Raw genomic sequence first — 18,468 nt, 5'->3', positions numbered from 1 at the left:
GTATACTGTAGAATCATGCATAATGGCGTACGCATATTGTACACAGATATTAGCAAACAAGAGGGGGAAGAGGTGGAGTGTTGCTCGCTGGAAGTGGGGCCTAGCCTTGCTGTAGCTACCGGTGACTGTTGAGCCCGAGCATCATATCATCATGCGCAGTAGGGACTAAAGATTGTCACAGTACATATGGCAACGCAACACGTCTGGTAACGCAACCCATCCGGTAAATAACAAAAGGGCATCTAGTAACAGTAGAAAATATATATAGGCCAGGACGAACCGGGCCATAACAGACTGCGCACTATCAACTGTGAATGGTGAAGTGTGGGTGTATGAGGTGCATTTGCAGGCACTCTCCATAAAATGTGATGAATGCACTATACTCTTCTCGGAACATTTCGGAGACTCACATGGCCAAATCGTTCTTTCCAACGCTATGCTGTGTACCATGCTTTATTGGCTGTACTGCCTGCAAAGCTTGACAATCTCCCTTGAACACGTATAAATGAATCATAAAAAACAAGGAAACAAACAAACAAAATAGGCAAGGTAGAGGGAGCAGAGAACTATTAAAAGAAATGCGCTGGTGCATTGCTTTTAACAGTGCTATTATGTGTGTGGCAAGCACTAGTTATGCATTATAGTGATGCAAAAATAAAAAGGTCTGCTTACAAACAAACCAGGTAGTTGTGATTGCGGTCGGTCTCCGCCTACACCACGTTCGGTCTCCGCCCACACCATAATCCACGGAAGGTGTGGGTCTGGAGAGAACGAAGAAAAGATATTGAATTAACCTATATATGCCAAGCTCATTTGTTTCCGTCCTTTTGTTTTCGTTCTGAAGAGGAAGTACCTTTTCACGAGACCCTATTGTGAAAAACCAAGGCAGTTTTGATGCAGAATCCAACGAATCCAACCTCCCGTTTTTCGGTGTTCTCGGCAGGTTGTGCCCTGTATGCTGTATGCTCTGCTTGTCTAAGTTTAGTCGCTCAAGTTTATCAGTTAGTGACAACAGTTTCGGGCTTTACTAAGCAGTAATCTGTTTTTCTGGTGTAGTATTTTGCGGCTAAAACCCTCGTTATTTTCAAAGAAACGAAAAACGCATGACAGGTACATTGTTACGAGAGAGGAAAGGGGCGACATATATGAGAGAGCAAACGAGAGTTGTAGATATCTTGGTTCAGATTAAGAGGAAGAAGTTGGTTTGGGTAATGCGAAGAACAGATAAATGGTAGTCTATAATAGTAACGGAATGTGTTCCAAATAAAGAAAAACGTTGTCGAAGACGGCAGAGGACTAATTGGTATGACGAGGTTAGAGAATTTGCTAGCATAGGGTGGGCTCAGCCGACGCAACACACGGGTAATCGCATTGCATGCCCAATGAAAGAGGAGGCCCGTGCCACCTATTTTTATTCATTCACAACACCTATGCCTACAAAGTATTTACTAAGGTAATTGCAAATAGAATCAGGAACACCTTAGACTTCTGTCAACCAAAGGACCAGGCAGGATTCCGTAAAAGCTACTCAACAATAGACCATATTCACACTATCAATCAGGTGATAGAGAAATGTGCAGAATATAACCAACCCTTATATATAGTTTTCATTGATTACGAGAAAGCGTTTGATTCAGTCGAAACCTCAGCAGTCATGGAGGCATTACGGAATCAGGGTGTAGATGAGCCATATGTAAAAATACTGGAAGACATGTATAGCGGCTCCACAGCCACCGTAGTCCTCCATAAAGCAAGCAACAAAATCTCAATAAAGAAAGGCGTCAGGCAGGGAGATACGATATCTCCAATGCTATTCACAGCGTGTTTACAGGAGGTATTCAGAGACCTGGATTGGGAAGAATTGGGGATAAAAGTTAATGGAGAATACCTTAGTAACTTGCGATTCGCTGATGATATTGCCTTGCTTAGTAACTCAGGGGACCAATTGCAATGCATGCTCACTGACCTGGAGAGGCAAAGCAGAAGAGTGCGTCTAAAAATTAATCTGCAGAAAACTAAAGTAATGCTTAACAGTCTCGGAAGAGAATAGCAATTTACAATAGGCAGCGAGGCACTGGAAGTGGTAAGGGAATACATCTACTTAGGGCAGGTAGTGACGGCGGATCCGGATCATGAGACGGAAATAATCAGAAGAATAAGAATGGGCTGGAGTGCGTTTGGCAGGCATTCCCAAATCATGAACAGCAGGTTGCCGTTATCCCTCAAGAGAAAAGTATATAATAGCTGTGTCTTACCAGTACTCACCTACGGGGCAGAAACCTGGAGGCTTACGAAAAGGGTTCTACTCAAATTGAGGACGACACAACGAGCTATGGAAAGAAGAATGATAGGTGTAACGTTAAGGGATAAGAAAAGAGCAGATTGGGTGAGGGAACAAACGCGAGTTAATGGCATCTTAGTTGAAATCAAGAAAAAGAAATGGGCATGGGCAGGACATGTAATGAGGAGGGAAGATAACCGATGGTCATTAAGGGTTACGGACTGGATCCCAAGGGAAGGGAAGCGTAGCAGGGGGCGGCAGAAAGTTAGGTGGGCGGATGAGATTAAGAAGTTTGCAGGGACGGCATGGCCACAATTAGTACATGACCGGGGTTGTTGGAGAAGTATGGGAGAGGCCTTTGCCCTGCAGTGGGCGTAACCAGGCTGATGATGATGATGACAACACCTTACAGGCCGATTGAAGGGCATCGAGCATCTGGGGTGCGATCTTGTACGCGTTCTAATATCGAACGGAGGCGGTCCGTTCCTTACGTCGCGAAATAGGCTGTCTGTTCCGTTGCGTTCGTCCGATAGCAGACGACAGGGACTAATTGACAGTAGATATCACGTCACAATTGACGTCATGGCATTCGTCACGGTTCAAATTGACGAATCGTGTGCGGCTCAGTGGAACAGACCGCCTCCGTTCTATTTTGGAACGCGTACAAGATCGCACCCCTGTGTTCCAGAAAACGTGCACACATTCGCTAAAGGGAAGTTTCCCGAGTCAGAGTGAATGATTGCTGTTGGCTGGCTACGCTAATACTGAAATCTTGAGGGTCTGTCATAATTCGATCAAGTGGGTGAAAGGTTGCAATAATGTACAAAAATCAAAAGATCACGTGCGCAATAACAAAAGGCCAGTAGTTGTGGCACATGCATACATAAGCTATCGCTCTGCTAGAAGAACGTAGCAAATAGGTATGGCGGTGTGTGTGGTGCTTTCCGATAAACTAGCCAGTATTTTTCCCCGTTTGCAAAAAAGAAAAACAATTTACGGGGTCTCTTAAGATCTCCCTTAAGAAGTGAACGGCGAAAGCCTACTCTTCCTCCTCTTATAATTCGCCTCATTAGTAAGCATCTTTAGTCATTTGTAATCAGTTGGAGTCGTTACAACTCGTCGTAAGACATATTGGTCATTACAAGTCATTTCAGTCATTATTAGTCATTACTGCTCGCTACTAAGCATTTTTAGTCAATCGTAATGAATTGTGGCCATTACAAGCCATCATTAGACATACATATTGGAGTTATTAGTAGTCATTACAAGTCATTAGAAGTCATTATTAGTCATTACTATAGTCACTATTAACCTCTACCAATCTCTATTATAACGTTATCATTCACTAACTGTGACTATTAATTCTTTTTCAGTTTTTAATCTGTCTTTAATCTGTGTTTAATCTGTTTTCATATGGCCTGATGACGCTTTGGCGGATACACCGACGGTCAGGTCTGCTGACACAAGCTTCACCATGAGCCTAGAAACGCTTTCGCCTTAAAAGACAACCATTCCACTCTGTGAAGATGGAACGGCAGCGAAAGCTGACGACAGTCAAAGCTCTCAAATGAAAAGCGAAAAGCTTTCGCTACCATTCCATCTTCACAGAGTGGAACGATTGCCATTTTCTGCGTTACGAGTCTGGCGTCATTGCTCGTTCGGAGGTGCCCGGGCTCACGATTGTCGTTTTCGTTCAGCATCGGTGGTCTTAGTCGGTGGTCGTTTCGCGCCGGTGCCGTTGCCGTTTACATTCTCGTTGCTGTAACCTCCGGCGCTCCTCGTCCGCATGTTCTTCGGGTGTGCGAACTATACATGTCCGCCCCATTGGTAACGCAGCTGCTTTTAGCGCCGATACCTCTCCTGCTTATATACTGCGATAACCTTGACGACGCTACTGTTCACGGCGAGCATTCTAATCTGTTCCGCATTTTGACATCTGCACCGCCGCCCCGCACCCGTATGGGTTTTCAGTCTATTTCTGTTGCTGGACACCGAAAAAACTACGGAAGGTTAGTCCCCCCCTCCCCCCCCCCCTATGTACAGCTTTCCCTGTAAAAAAACATTTCGGCCTCAAGTATGGCTTGGAGTTTGTGTTCTGGCAAGTTAGCCAATAGATACGTTCGCTTCGAAACTTGTGTTGTTTACAGGTTGCCGTTTTCACACAGACTTGTATACGTAGGCTAAGGCGGCCGTTGTGTTAGATTAAAAGTTAGATGAAAAAACTAGATGTAGGTTAAAAGAACGCTCGTTTTCATTGAAAGGTTTCGGGGGCCTGCGCTTTGCGAAGAGTCTGGGTGCCAACCGATAGCCGGATAAAAACCTTTTCCGTTTCGTCACAAGGACCGACGCACAAGGGAGATTATGAAGGTCCTATATATTGATGGCCAAGGGGAAAATGCGTAAGCAGGCGGTCTGTTGTCCTTCGTAAGAAATGAAACGGTTCTTAAACGAAATCTTTCTACGTTAGGTTGCATTTGGCCCTCACAAGAAATGTTTTTTTTTTCGTGTGTTTCCTGTCTTGTTTGGATTTTTGACGCACGTATTATTCTACGTGACTTTTGTTGTACCGTGGTTATTTCTGCTCCGCACGCACGGCGTTTTACCGTAGCCAGATTGGTGTTTGTTTATAGTATACGCGTTTCCTCTTGGAATAAACGTTTAGTTGAAAGTCAGCGCTTGTGTTGGTGATGTTTTTTCGTGCTCGTCTAGTTAGTGCTGCTGCTTGTCAAATATGACATTTTCAGTGTCGTATGCTAAATTTTTAGTCACCCTCACAGCGCGCAAATTCGTAAACGAAAAGAAAACAAAAACAGACCAAATTGCATATTCTGCCGTCGCGAACTAAACAGATATTCCTGTGAGGGCGTAGTAAGAAGACTTCGCATGCTGCACTTGTATCTCGCTATTCACTATTCAGGCCACGTGGAAAGCTTCCGCGCAACAAGATAAGAAGCTTCGGGGAATGAAGGGGCGCTGCATGTTTGATTATCTTACCGTACTTTCCTTATATACTTCTTATATACTTTCCTTACATTCACGAGTCCTTAACGGGAGGACCAGGAAATAGTACACCGGGCGCAATTATTTTCAATAATTTTGCTACAGTGATGTACTAGAAACAAGTAAGAACGAGGCCTGCCTCAGGTAGCGTCGACGCGGGAGCCAAATTAGGCTACACGCCGACTCAAGCCGCCGGTGGAACCGGCACATGTCAATTTCACGCTCCACAGACACGCGCTGGCGTCGGTTTACATCAGTCACTAGTTTCGGCAGCAGCGGCACTGAAAGTTTGTTTCAGTACTAGCGTGCCGCGCTTTTCTTTTTGCGTTGACAAAGCGTGCTGTAAAACGCGCGTTGTGTTCGCTGTAGCCTGTCAAAAGCCAAGTACCGAATGTTGAGTATTTATATTCTGCTCGGCATCTGCTTTGTCGATGTGTCTTAATAGACCCCGTGGAACTCTTCAAACTCTGAGAGGCGGAAGTTCAGCGGAAAAGAGACCTTGGTTCACCGTCGACATTTTCGGACAACTACTGCTGCGCACGCATGATTGTCGTAAAACTTTGCTATAGGTACAGCTAAGTCACACACAGATAAAACGGAAAGGAACTCTTCCATCATACATGACTCGCGGACGGCAATATTTGACGTAGTTTTTTTTAAATAAGGGAAATCTCTTAAAGCAGTGGCATGTTTATCTTCAGCACACACGCACTGACAGATGTGGGGGTCGTTTCGCTGTAATTTTTTTAGATAGTTGTGTAACGCAACGGAAAATTACGCGCCCGAGAGGAGCTCTACATCAGTCTCATCTAAATCGCGGGCACTTGCGGACTGGCCTCGAATTTTACCCTCGAACGCTTAATCCTGTCACAAGCGTCCAGGCGCAGTGTCCTTGCTTCAAGAACTACACTGAAATATCAAGACGTGCTGCCAGTTGTATAATAGTGCTTCGAGTTGTTATGCACAGAATGCTTCATCAAGCTTCGCAGAATGAATTCTTAAGTGGCAACGTAAAACGCAGGACCCTTCCTCAAGCCATTAGGCATAGGGGCGAAATTTAGATCAATGACCTTATACAGCAGTTTGCTTACTTGAGCAGTATGTCATACCAGGCGCTTGACTATTTGGGTACCGAACATGGCATTGTCTAATTCGGTCGGCGAAAATATGTCAGTTCTCAGGAACAAAATTTTTTTTGTGAATTAAGTTCCGACTGTTGCTGCCTTCATAGTCTCCATGCTACTTTCGCTCTAATGTATCCGTCAATAACGTTCAGCTGACTTGGCAGTATAGAAGCGTCGTGATAAGTTATGCCAAATTATTCGTTTAAATAATTATTCAGTCTCAAATAAAGCCAGCTGTCATCCCTACAACAGCTGCGGATATATTTCATATGAGCCTAATATGGCGTTCATTTTCCAGTTTTCAGCAGAAACATTGTATTCATCGCTACTATAATAACGAAAAGAGTATCGACTACATCGAGCTTGTATGAAGCAAGAAATGAGAATCCTGCAAACTACAAACAAGCAAGCGAACAAACAGAGAGCGAACGAACAAACGTGAGCGAACGAATAAAAACAAACAAAAATTTCATTTCCATAATGTGCAATAAATGTGGAAGCATAGTGCTTCCAGTGCCGTAAAAATTATTAGCGGATTCCACACTTCGGGAGATAGTTAAAGGAACGGCGTATAGTTATAAGTCAAAATAAAGGCACGAAAGTAATTACCGGTATACAAATAATTACCGGCAAATAATTGTCGTTACCGCTGCTTCTATATTTCGCATCAGTCGCTACGCTTTCTCGTTGCTTAATAATGTTGAGAAAACCGATGTCTTGTTTACCGTGTTCATCATTACGCAAATAGTATTGCTAATAACGCAGCATCGTTTATAATTTCTCACGGCTTTTCTAGATCGCTAGCTCTCCTTGTTTTTCCTTTTTTTTTCGAAAGCGTTTATTTTACGATCTTCGGCTCCTCGTTTCACTTTAGTTTCGCCATTCCTGGGCAACAGTGACCGGACGTTTCGCTCCAGCTTGCGTCACACCACGCAGTCAGCATTTTTTCTTCTACGTAGTATCCCCCTGTACGCTTCTTAAGACGATTCGTTTCTGTTAGCTGTACTGTACACAGTTTCAGAAGACGAAATCACGTTGCAAATAAATCCTTTTTATTTACCACCATTCCACGCGGTCATTCGCAACGATCGGTTACGTGTGCCGTGTTGTAACGATAAGAAAGTGAGCAATATTTTATGGCGCTTGGGCTATCTCAAGAGAATGAGCAGGGGCGGCTTGCACGAACATTCAATAACGAAAATAATAACGAATTTAAGAACGCGTTCCTAAGTGATTTGTAGACAACTTCTAGACCGCACTATGTGAACGCGTTGAATATTTTTCGAAATTCAGAATAAAAACAGGAACAGCGCAGCACAGGACAAGCCAGTAAAGAGCACAGGACAGCGCTCTGCCCTGTGCTCTTTACTCACTTGTCCTGTGTTGCGATGTTTCTGTTCTTATTCTTAATTTAAAAACGCGCGTTCTAGTGCGGACTAGGAGTTGTCTACGGATCACTTAAGAACGCGTTCTTAAATTCATTATTTTCAAATGTTCGTGCAAGCCGCCCCAGGTTATTCGTGCCCCAATATTGAGAGAACAATTAGGCGAAAGGGTGGGTTCGTAGGTCCGTAAGGTAGCCATCCGAAGAAGCCGACAGCGGATGAAACTGCGGCGAATGCGCACCTGCACACGGGACGAGCGCCTCCCGCGGTGCGTGACGCGCCGGGAGCAGAGGACGAGCAGCATGATGAGCAGAAGCAGCGCGACGCTCAGGGACCCGAGGAGCCAGAAGGAGATGTACCTGTTGGACGAGTAGATTCCCGCCCGCTGCGTGGGATGGTGGGGCACATCCGTGGACGGCCCGCTCCACGGAACAGGCGCCGTCAACGATCGGTGAGCTTTAGGGGAGCAAATAAAAAGAAAACGAATCAAATGGCACGAAAAGATGACGCACGGCGCTCCGTAATTTCGCAAAGGCAAAACGCGTAGCTGATCATGTCACAGGGTAAAAAAAAAAAAAAAAGAGAGAGAGTGTTGGCGCGCATGGCGTCTATTGGTCGCCGGGTGTCCTGGCGGGCTCAGGCCCTGGCTTGGAGGCCAGCTTTGGCGTTGCAGTTTTGAACAAAATGCATTTAATTATTTATTTATTTATTTATTTAATTATTTGTACATGCTGTAGCGCCATAAGCGCTATAGCAGGAGTGGGTTAAAAGAGGGAAATAGCACACCGCAAAATCCGATAAAACGATGACATAATTAAGGGTTCGACGAAAGTTCGTCTGGTCAGGCATGGAAATCAAGGAATTACGGTCACTGACCAAGTCCACGGAATCAGCGAGGCACTGTCGCGCGTATTTTCGAAATACGATTTGCGCATTGCCCACATCCCGACCAGCAAGCTCCGGAACCAGCTCATGAATGTGAAAGACAGGTTACCCGTTGAATCATTCCCAGGAGTTGTGTATAAGATACCATGCGCTGATTGCCACAGAGTATATATTGGTGAAACAGGGAAGTTCTCCAGACGCCTCAAGAAACATAAACGTCATGTAAGAAATAATAGCCACACGACGAACGCCATTGCCGAGCATGCGCATGAACATAATCACAAGATTGACTGGGACAATGCCACTGTTGTTGCCAGAGAAAAGAACGTGTCATCCCGACGGCTGCTGGAATCTCTAATCATTCAATCGACGCCAGCTACAATGAACCGGACACCAGGGACTATGCCTGCCGTTTACGCACTTTCATTACGTCACGTGCTGGCTATATGAGTGACGACGATTTCTTGTCCAACTCAGTGAACAAGGAACCCGTACGCGGTTCCGAAACGTGAGATTATTTATCAGACTTGGTCAGTGACCGTAATTCCTTCATCGATAAAACGATGAGGGTGATGTGCTAGCGCCATTTTTTCTTGGATCGCAGCTACAAAACTTCCGGGTGAGCATGAGCGAATAGACTCAGCTAACGAATTCCAGTCTTCTATGGAACGAGAGCTGAATTTAAACATATTAGTGCGTGCAAAGTAGGATATGAAGTTCAAGTTGTCGTCTCGTCGATGACTCTGGTGCGAGATTAGTATAGTTGATTTTTGAAAATCTAAGGGAAGAATTGATGATACTGTGCTAATCTAACGATGCTATACGGCGACGTGAATAGAGCGAAGTTAAATTCAAGAAACGAAGTGCAGAAGAGGGTGAAAAGTCACGATCATGGCGCTGACATATAAATCTTACAGCTTTTTCTGAATTCCTTCTAGCCTGTTAATCTAACACTGCTTATAAGGCTTCCAAACGACAGATGCGCAGTCAACAACAGGATGGATTAGCGATTTATAAAACAGTATATTAGGATCCTTTGGAAAGTTGGATAGTGTCCGGCGCAGGTAACCGAATTTTTTTTGTGCTTTGTTACAAATGTAATCAATATGAGTAGCCTATGACATGTTATGCATAAACATTACGCCGATATACTTATACTAAGATACTCTACACACAGCGCGGTTATGGAAAGAGTAATGAAAAAGAGGAGAATATATTTTACAGAAGGGCATCAGGGCGATTTTATCAAGGTTAATGTTCATTTGCCAGGCGTTGCGCCAAGTGCGAAACCTTGCAAATGACTCTTGGAGGCGGTAATGATCATTAGAACAGTTAGTAACTTCATATAAAACACAATCATCGGCATAAAGATCAATGTCAGAGGAGATGTTAGCAAGCAAATCATTTACGTAAAATAACAAAAGCACTGGCCCAAGAACGGAGCCTTGGCGCACTCCAGATGTCACATCAATAGCAGTAGAGTCGGTCGAGCTATAAGAGAGAATCCGGGAGCGAAGCGAAAGAGAGCTTGAAATCCACTTAACTAGTTGAGGATTATTAAGGCGAAAGGCCTTTCTAGGCTTATGGTGAAGCTTGTCAGCAGACCTGACCGCCGGAGTGTCCACCGAAGCGTCATCACGCCATATGAAGACAGATTAAAGAATGAACAATTATTGATGGTTACAGTTAGTGAATGATAACCTCATAAGAGAGATTGGTAGAGGTTAATAATAACTAGTAATGACTAATGACTACTAATGACTACGATATGAGCAACATGTCTAACGACGGCTTATAATGGCCACAATTCATTACAAATGATTAAAAATGCTTACTAGTGGGCAGTAATGACTAATAATGACTGAAATTACTTGTAATGACTATTAATGACTATGAAATGAGCAATATGTCTAACGACAACTTGTGACTACTGCAATTGATTAAATATGACTAAAATGCTTAGTAATGATCAGTAATGACTAATAATGTCTAAAACGACTTGTAATGACTATTGATGACTAGGATATGACAACATGTCTAACGACGGGTTGTAATGACCACAACTGGTTATAAATGACTAAAATGCTTAGTAGTGAGCAGTAATGACTAAAAGAAAGAAGAGAAAGAGAAGAGGCAAAGAGAAAGAAGCGAATGATAAGAGATACCCTGAGATTGTTGACGAAGCTATAAATTCTAGAACAATTCACAAATTTGAACATGCAATACAAAACATAATATTTTCTGATCACAGTGCGTTTAACGAATGTTAATAAAGTTTCTTTGTTTAATGTCAATAGTAATGTTATTAATGTTCTATTCTGAACGTATAACTTTTGTTAATAACAGAATGTTCTTATTCTTGCTGTGCTGTATTTATTTAGTTACTTGCTATTTGACAAGCGGTTGATAGTTTTCAATGTGTTTAAAATTTTGCTGTAATTAGTTTTGAAATTTTCTGTCTTATTAGTTGTACTTTGTTTTATCAATTGACTGCTACTTCTGCAGCTCCAGCGAGGTAAAGGCCTTAGTCAGGAGGATTACGCCCTCCTTTTGCCTTACCTTGCGGGCAAACCTTGTATTTGTGTTGCCCAAATAAAATGAAAACGAAAATGAAAAAAAAAAGTCTGAAACAAGAGCTTGAAGATGCTTTCAGGACGAGGAACAGGTAAAGCAGCAAATGGCAAAAGCACTGAAGGCCATCACCCTGCAACAGTTCTGTAACAGAATTGAATAATAAAAAAGCGATCGGGCAAAAAAAGAAGAGGAAGAGCAGGCTTTCGCCGTTCACCTCTTAAGAAAGATCTTAAGAGACCTTGTAATCTTTTAGTACATCGTAATGTTTAGCAAGGAGTTTAGAATGTAATACTGCGTCAAATGCTTTAGAGAAGTCTATAAAGATAGCGTCGACCTGGTTGCCAACATCAAGGTTAAGGAAGATGCCATGCGTTAGCTCAACGAACTGCGTTGTCGTGCGAAAACCGCGCCTTAACCAATGCTGTATGTTAGATAGCAGATTATGTGATTCCAGGAAAAGCCCTATGTGTACATGAATTATATGTTCGAAGATTTTGCATGACTGAGATATTGAAATCGGTCCGTCGTTCAGTAAAGACTGCTTATCACCGGATTTACAAAGAGAAATCACTTTAGCTAACTTCCACGAGGAAGGAACAGGGGCAGATGATAAAGATTTGTTAAATTTGACCGTCAGATATCTTGATGACCACAAGGAATAGCGAACCAAGAATGCATTGTGTTCCAAGTGATCCAAGTTTAATACGAGGCTCATAATTCCTTCACTGTTAATGTAAATGTCAGTGGTTGCTTCAGAACAAACTATATTGGTGAGAGGACGAATAAAGTTGTTGTCGGGCCCAAATACGGACTGAAAATACTTCTTGAAAGCATCCGATATTCCTGACGGATCACTGATGACGTCACTGTCAATTTTGAAGAAAGTGGGTGAAGCATCGCGAGGTAAAACAGAAGACCAAAATTTACGAAGGTTAGTTCTTAACATATCAGGCAGTTGAGCGCGAAAGAAGAACTCTTTGGCCGTTTGCAATTTAAAATTAAGTTCATTTTTTTGTCTTGTGAAACCTGTCCCGGGTGATGGGATCATTGGTTCGTTTAGAACGCCGAAGCCTAGGGACACGATGAGATAAATGCCAGTTGTCGCGCGTCATCCAGGGAAGGTTGTCATTACTTTTCTTAGTTTCAATGGGCACAAATGGTTGGATATATGACTTGTCAAGAGATTCAAAGTATTTAATAAAACAATTCATGTCCTGTCTGTCTGACAGAGAGGAAAATGTTTCGAAATGATCGGCTAAGAGATCAGTAATAGAATTGTCGTCCGCACGAGTGAAATCAGGGAAACTATAAACGTATAGGGTCATTTGGAGGTTGCACGAGATAGCGATGAGCAATGGTCGATGAGGGACGAGCAACGTCATTGCTCATCGACCACGCCAGAAATATTTCTCCATCCTATCCCTTTCGGAACGTTTTATGCACTTTTATTCTTGTTTTTCTGTTTATTTGGCTTTTGGTACCATAATTTGTTACTTTCTTTTCACTCTCTGTTCTTTTTGTCATTCGTGATTGGTTCTTACAAAGCGGTGACTACGCTGTCGCCGAGGTCGGTAATTGAGAGGCAGGCTTAAAAAAAATGAATGGAATCAGAGGGCTTGACTTCTTACAAGATACATAACCAAGGTGAAAAGCGTAGAGTGGATAACCTTTACTGGCAGTACGGTTCATGACAGCCGCCGTAAACAGCCTTTCTTTAAGGAATGCAATAAATCCTTCCTACACAACGTCATTCTGTTTATGTGGACTTCGTGGCTTCAACTTAGCAGAAATAAGCTTTACTTTCGTTAGGCTCATAACAAATAAAACGGAAATACAAGCATATCTTTATTCTCTTTATTTATTCCTGGTGGCTCTTGCATTCGCCTCACATTGCTTTATATTCGATTCGGCTAATTAGATAATAAACCTCAATAAGAAAAAAAGGCGAAACGCTTTATTCAATGCGCATCTTGCCAGGTATCAGGTACTGTCGGTGAATCGGCGACGATGATTCGTGCCCGACTGTTTGAATGTGCTTGCTTGTTTGGTTCAGTGTTCGAAACGCATATACAGGGTGATCATCTCTAAGTTTTATGGAATCTTTAAAAATAGCCTGCGGAAGATTGGCCAATTTTTGTCCTTGAGCTGGATTATTTAAAGACGCGGACATTGCTAGCACGAGAAATCAAAACACATACTCAAGTAATTAACCAAAATTCACCAATTGACTTCATAACTAGTTAAATTATGGCCCATATTGTAATTTACTAATTGTAGCCGGTGAGCTTGCAAGACCTATCCACTTGAAATGCATTTCTATGATTATACCAGTTTCAATGCATAAAATAGCGTTTTGTTAAACAAATTCACCGCAGATTACAATACCGCCTAAAGTCACGCTCCCTAGTGCCCTCCTCCTCCGCTTTCCTCTTCGCGCTCTCTTCGCTCTCGCCATCTTTCATTGCCCGCTGTGATCCGCGCTCGCGCTTTGATCCTTCGCTGCGCTCGTTTACTCAGTTACGCCGAGGGACGCCGACGCTCACCGCAGGAGCAGGCTCCTAAGAGCTGCGCTCTGAAAAGTAAGTGGAACGACAGTCCATCTTTTACGGCGAAATTGATGGCGCGTACCTCTAAGCTGGCCTCATTCTGGAAATTCATTCCAAGTGGATAGACCTTGCAAACTCATCGGCTATAATTCGTAAATTGCAATACGTGCCGTAAATTATTTGATTCAGAAGATAATTTTTGTTATTAGTTCAATATGTGTTTCGATTTCTCGCGCAAGCAATGCCTGCCTTTCTGAATAATCCACCTTAAGGATGTTATCTTAAGGATGTTCCATAAATCTTAAAAATGATCGCCCCGTATACCGACGCACTGCTACCACCATTTATTTTGCCCCATTCTGCTTGCCTTGGAACGAACAAGAGCCCGACCTCTGTGTATAGGTATACTTGTAAGCAGGAGAGAGCATTAACGGGCATCAAGCTGTCGAAATCGAGAGTACTACAGCAAGGGGGGCTGCGGAACGAGCGTGCCGAAGCGATTGCTTTGATTACCGTGCGAGCCCTCGAAATTCACGAGGAGGCGTTCAACACGGACCAGGTGCGGGGTTGTCGCCGCTCTAAGCATTATACGACGATGCCAAATGCCATAATAACTGTGGCGCATTGCGCTCCCCGCAGCGTTATACTTCAATTGCCGACGAACAAAATTCTGTAGTGTTCTGGAGAATACGAACAGCGTGCCTCATAATCAGATTGTGGTTTTGGCCCGCAATGCCCCACAATGTATTATTATTATTATTATTAAGAATACGAACCCAAAAACTGAACCAGGGAGAAGCGCATTCAATGCAGCTGATTTACGCTTGTAATCACTGAAATCTAAGTTGAAACGGATGCGAGCGACATGTCTGCGTCACGGCCACACTTCTGACAGCGATGCTTACAGCCTCTTGGACTCTTTACAGTGACCACATGCTGCAACAGCAGATGCGAAATACGTCCCGACATATTTTACAGATGAACGGGCGTACACGATCTGGTGATCTTAGCGCTGTGCTGAGTGTTGTCTTTCTGCGACCTTACATCTCTCTAAGGGTTGTCTTCATGGGCGGTGCTATAAGAGAAAGATTTTGGTTTCAAACAAATCTACACGTGAAGCCCTTGCTGATACTACAGGCGCATAAGAAAAGATCACTTAGCTACAGCTTACGAGTCAGCGACTGTTTCTCACAAGATTTAGTGCGGCTTCAGTCATTGCAGTCGCTACAACAGGAGCGTTAGTAACATTTAATAACTAGAAAAAGTTGAAACCATTACTATTGGGGCTGTACAGTAATCCTTACTGACGCAGCTGCGTTATCATTATCTGCAGCATCGGCGCGCTCATTTGGTTTATAAGCACCCATTCCAGGATTCTAATTTGGTGTCTTCTGTTACAAAAGCATTTCTATGTAATAGTATTGTTTGCGAGGATTATTCATCTGCGGGGTAGCTACAACTGAACTAAAATGAAAAAATTAAGGTGAACACTACATCGCAGGATATAATACAAAATAAAGTTAGGAACCCAAGTTTCTGACTTCTGTGTGCACGTATATGCACCCCGAGGTAGCACGGAACAGTTAGTGGAACATAAGGAAACTACGTTTCATCTAAATGTAGCCCTACGACAGCCACCACACAACATGGTAAATCACGGGCAATTCGAGGTAGTAGCCTGGACTAGCTTAGACGTTATGCACCTGTAGGGCTCTTGTATTAGTAAATAATAAAGAGCTATAGTAACGGTATTTGAGAGTAGGAACTGCTGCAGTTCTTAAATTTTTACTAAAATTGTTTAATGAGTGTATCAAGAATAAGTGCATGTAGAAGGCAATGTAATGTGCGTAGAACAAATAAGTCATTTATATCAATTGTCAAAATTTTGAAATAATAGATAAAGCAGATAACAGGTGGTCCCTTAACGAAACACAATGACTGCCTAAGGAAGGGAAGCGCATTCGAAGTTGAAGCAATTTGGGCGGAGTATCGTGGTCAGTATACACTGGCGTGTGTAAAATGGGCTCGATTGGTGAAAAACGGGAGTAGTTAGTCCTTTAGGGCAGCTTCTTTCAATATAGTACGCCTGATTAGTCTGACGACGATAAGGAAAATGTTTTATCAATTGTCATTACGCAAAACATTTTCCAAAACCCGTGAATACGCAAATTGCAGCACAAAACGTACGAAAATGCGCATGTTGGCCTATTGTCTTTAATTTGCATAAAAATCTAGTTCATAATGATCCACGGACAACGTTTCTAAAAAAATGTACATAATCATGGGTAGGTATTCGTATAATCAAATTTAATTTTCCAAATATCGCAAAATTGGCACATTCTTTCGTAGTTGTGAAAGCACAGAAATCTGTTCATTGCATAAAATTCAAGTGAGCACTATTACGTAATTCGTAAGTTTCATAAGAAACAAATTTTGTTATTAATTCGCTCCATAAACAGTTCTATGTAAATCAGGCAATTCTGGGAGGGACTTGCGTGGCAAATTTTTTTTTCTTTTCCTGTGAATCTGCCGACCGCAATGCCTCGATACTATTGCGGATTTGAGCCTCGTCGATACTCTGAATTTCAATCAATAAACACACCTTACTTTCAAATACATATAAAAAATAAATACAGAAATATCGGGACCGATAACGAAGGGCTTGACAGAACGTCTATTGGCACGCTGGTACAATGGAAGTGGGACACTATAGAATGCGGGTTTTGAAGACGTGCTTTTGACTATTATATCAGGAATTATTTCAATTTCGCATAGATTACAGGTTAAAGTGCTAAAGGCCAAGTACATTACCATCAATTATTGTTAAACAAAAAATGGGGGAATGCACGTTTTTAGAACAGCCTTTACAGGATTCATTGTAAGATTTCTTCGCAATCCCGAGTAGCTTACGGAGTCATCCGCCGTCAGCGATAGTCGGGAAACTTAAACGGGGTTTGCCTAATTCGGTGCTTACCCATGGCTGGACACTGCAACGCACAGGTAGCGCCTTCTTTCGGAACCAAATCGCTGTGCCTGTACAATGCCTGTTCGATGTCTAAGAGACACACCTGCAAGAAGACACACTTTATTCAAACAACGATGGCATAATTAAGCTTTGCTTTCGCGCATTTCTGCTCCTTTGTTATTATCCAAAGTTCACGACCAATCCCTCCTGCATGGTGATTATATTACGCGTAGTGCCGCTCGGACCACTGACGAAACGCAAAAAGAGAAAGACTTGGAGCATAGTAGTTACATAATGCTGGCCCAAGTATATAAGAAACCAGCATATTGCTGTGGCTAAGTCATGTTTTCTACAGAATCACTCAGTGATAAAGCAAATTAAACGTGAATATCCGCATTGCAACAAATATACGCTGTCAAGAGCATGATTAATCTAATAATGTAAATATATTCCAACATTTCTATGCCTACCTTCATAACTATTCGGCAGGCTCAAAAGTGCAAAGTATCGCCGACTCACGGATTTGCGTTATGATGATCGCGTGACGTACGTACATGGCGCACACGTTCGGGGGATCACGGCATAAAACACGTTCGTGTTAAAATACTGATGAAACAGAATCAAATGGTGGGCGATGTGATGTCCCATCTAGCTTTTAGACCAGAAATTACGACAGTATGGAGGCATTGAACCACCCTATCCTTCATCTTGAGCTAGTAATGAAAGGAGACACATTGCTTTGATATCTTCATGGCGAAGAACATAGAACCAAGTTTGCACTTTGCAACATTCTCTTCATAAAGTTTCCTCTGGAGCTCTTGCATTGTGACCGCCTGGGGCGGGATTCTGTAAGTGTTCACCTAGCGGACATGTCCGTTTCGTCTGCTTCTGAAATCCTACTGAAAGCTGGGGTACGCGCGAAGGCAAGACAGGCGTCCGCAGCAATCCAACACTTTAGCAGTACACGAAAGGGACATGTCCACTATAGGTGAACACTTGCAGAACATCCCATCTGGTTTGACGTCCACGTGGCAGCATTCGTCATACGAATGCAGCCTGCAGCATGGGCGGGTGCCGCCAACGTGTCTGGTCGATATTGCATACCGCTGCGACAGCCTCGTTGATATAGTGGAGTGAAAATGCAATCGTGATGCATGCCTGTGCTCTCTCTCTCTCTCTCTCTCTGGTTGCATTCGCACGTGCACAATGGGAATTTTTATGCCACGACGATGGTGAAATATCAGAACGCGAGGCTTTCATTGCGTTTTCATTGATATTCAGCCTTGCCGATTGCCCAAATGCCGCCATAGTTTGCCAATGCAAAAAGCTGACGCCGCATCGCTGAGGTCGCGGCACCAGCATTATCTCACCTGACGCAACGCCATGCAAGTCTAAAAGCGTCAGCACTTCCGGCTTTCCGAATCTCATGGTATCAATCGTCATTTACAGCGCATACATAGACGAGGGACAAAAAGGACGACGAAGACAAGCGCTGACTTCCAATTGATTTTTCCAACTGAAAGGGTTTCTAGGTGTTCATTGCGCACAATGCGACTGTATCCCGCTTTTTGAAGAAACCACTATCTTAGCTAGGCATTCTAATGAATGCACCAGACTTATCATTGAAGCAGCAGCGATTGCCAATGGTGACTCAGTTAGTGAGCCATCAATTGCATTAACAGACAAAGAACTGGTTTTTCTGAGGTCG

General features: G+C 43.1%; 1 protein-coding gene across 1 annotated transcript in view; it reads right to left on the bottom strand.

The window, feature by feature from the left end:
• Window positions 1-18,468, bottom strand: part of LOC142565884 (uncharacterized) — an 84,599-nt gene that overhangs the window by 4,161 nt on the left and 61,970 nt on the right. Inside the window, exons 3-4 of the mRNA XM_075676453.1 lie at window positions 16,770-16,863; window positions 8,032-8,246 (exon numbers count right to left, since the gene is read on the bottom strand). Of these exons, the coding sequence (XP_075532568.1) occupies window positions 8,032-8,246; window positions 16,770-16,863 (309 nt within the window). The remainder of the gene's footprint in view (window positions 1-8,031; window positions 8,247-16,769; window positions 16,864-18,468) is intronic.

Source organism: Dermacentor variabilis, unplaced genomic scaffold, assembly GCF_050947875.1.
Source record: "Dermacentor variabilis isolate Ectoservices unplaced genomic scaffold, ASM5094787v1 scaffold_12, whole genome shotgun sequence".
NCBI classification, from domain to species: Eukaryota; Metazoa; Arthropoda; class Arachnida; order Ixodida; family Ixodidae; genus Dermacentor; species Dermacentor variabilis.
The sequence above is the reverse complement of the archived record's forward strand: the minus strand, read 5'-3'. Positions and strand labels throughout refer to the sequence as shown.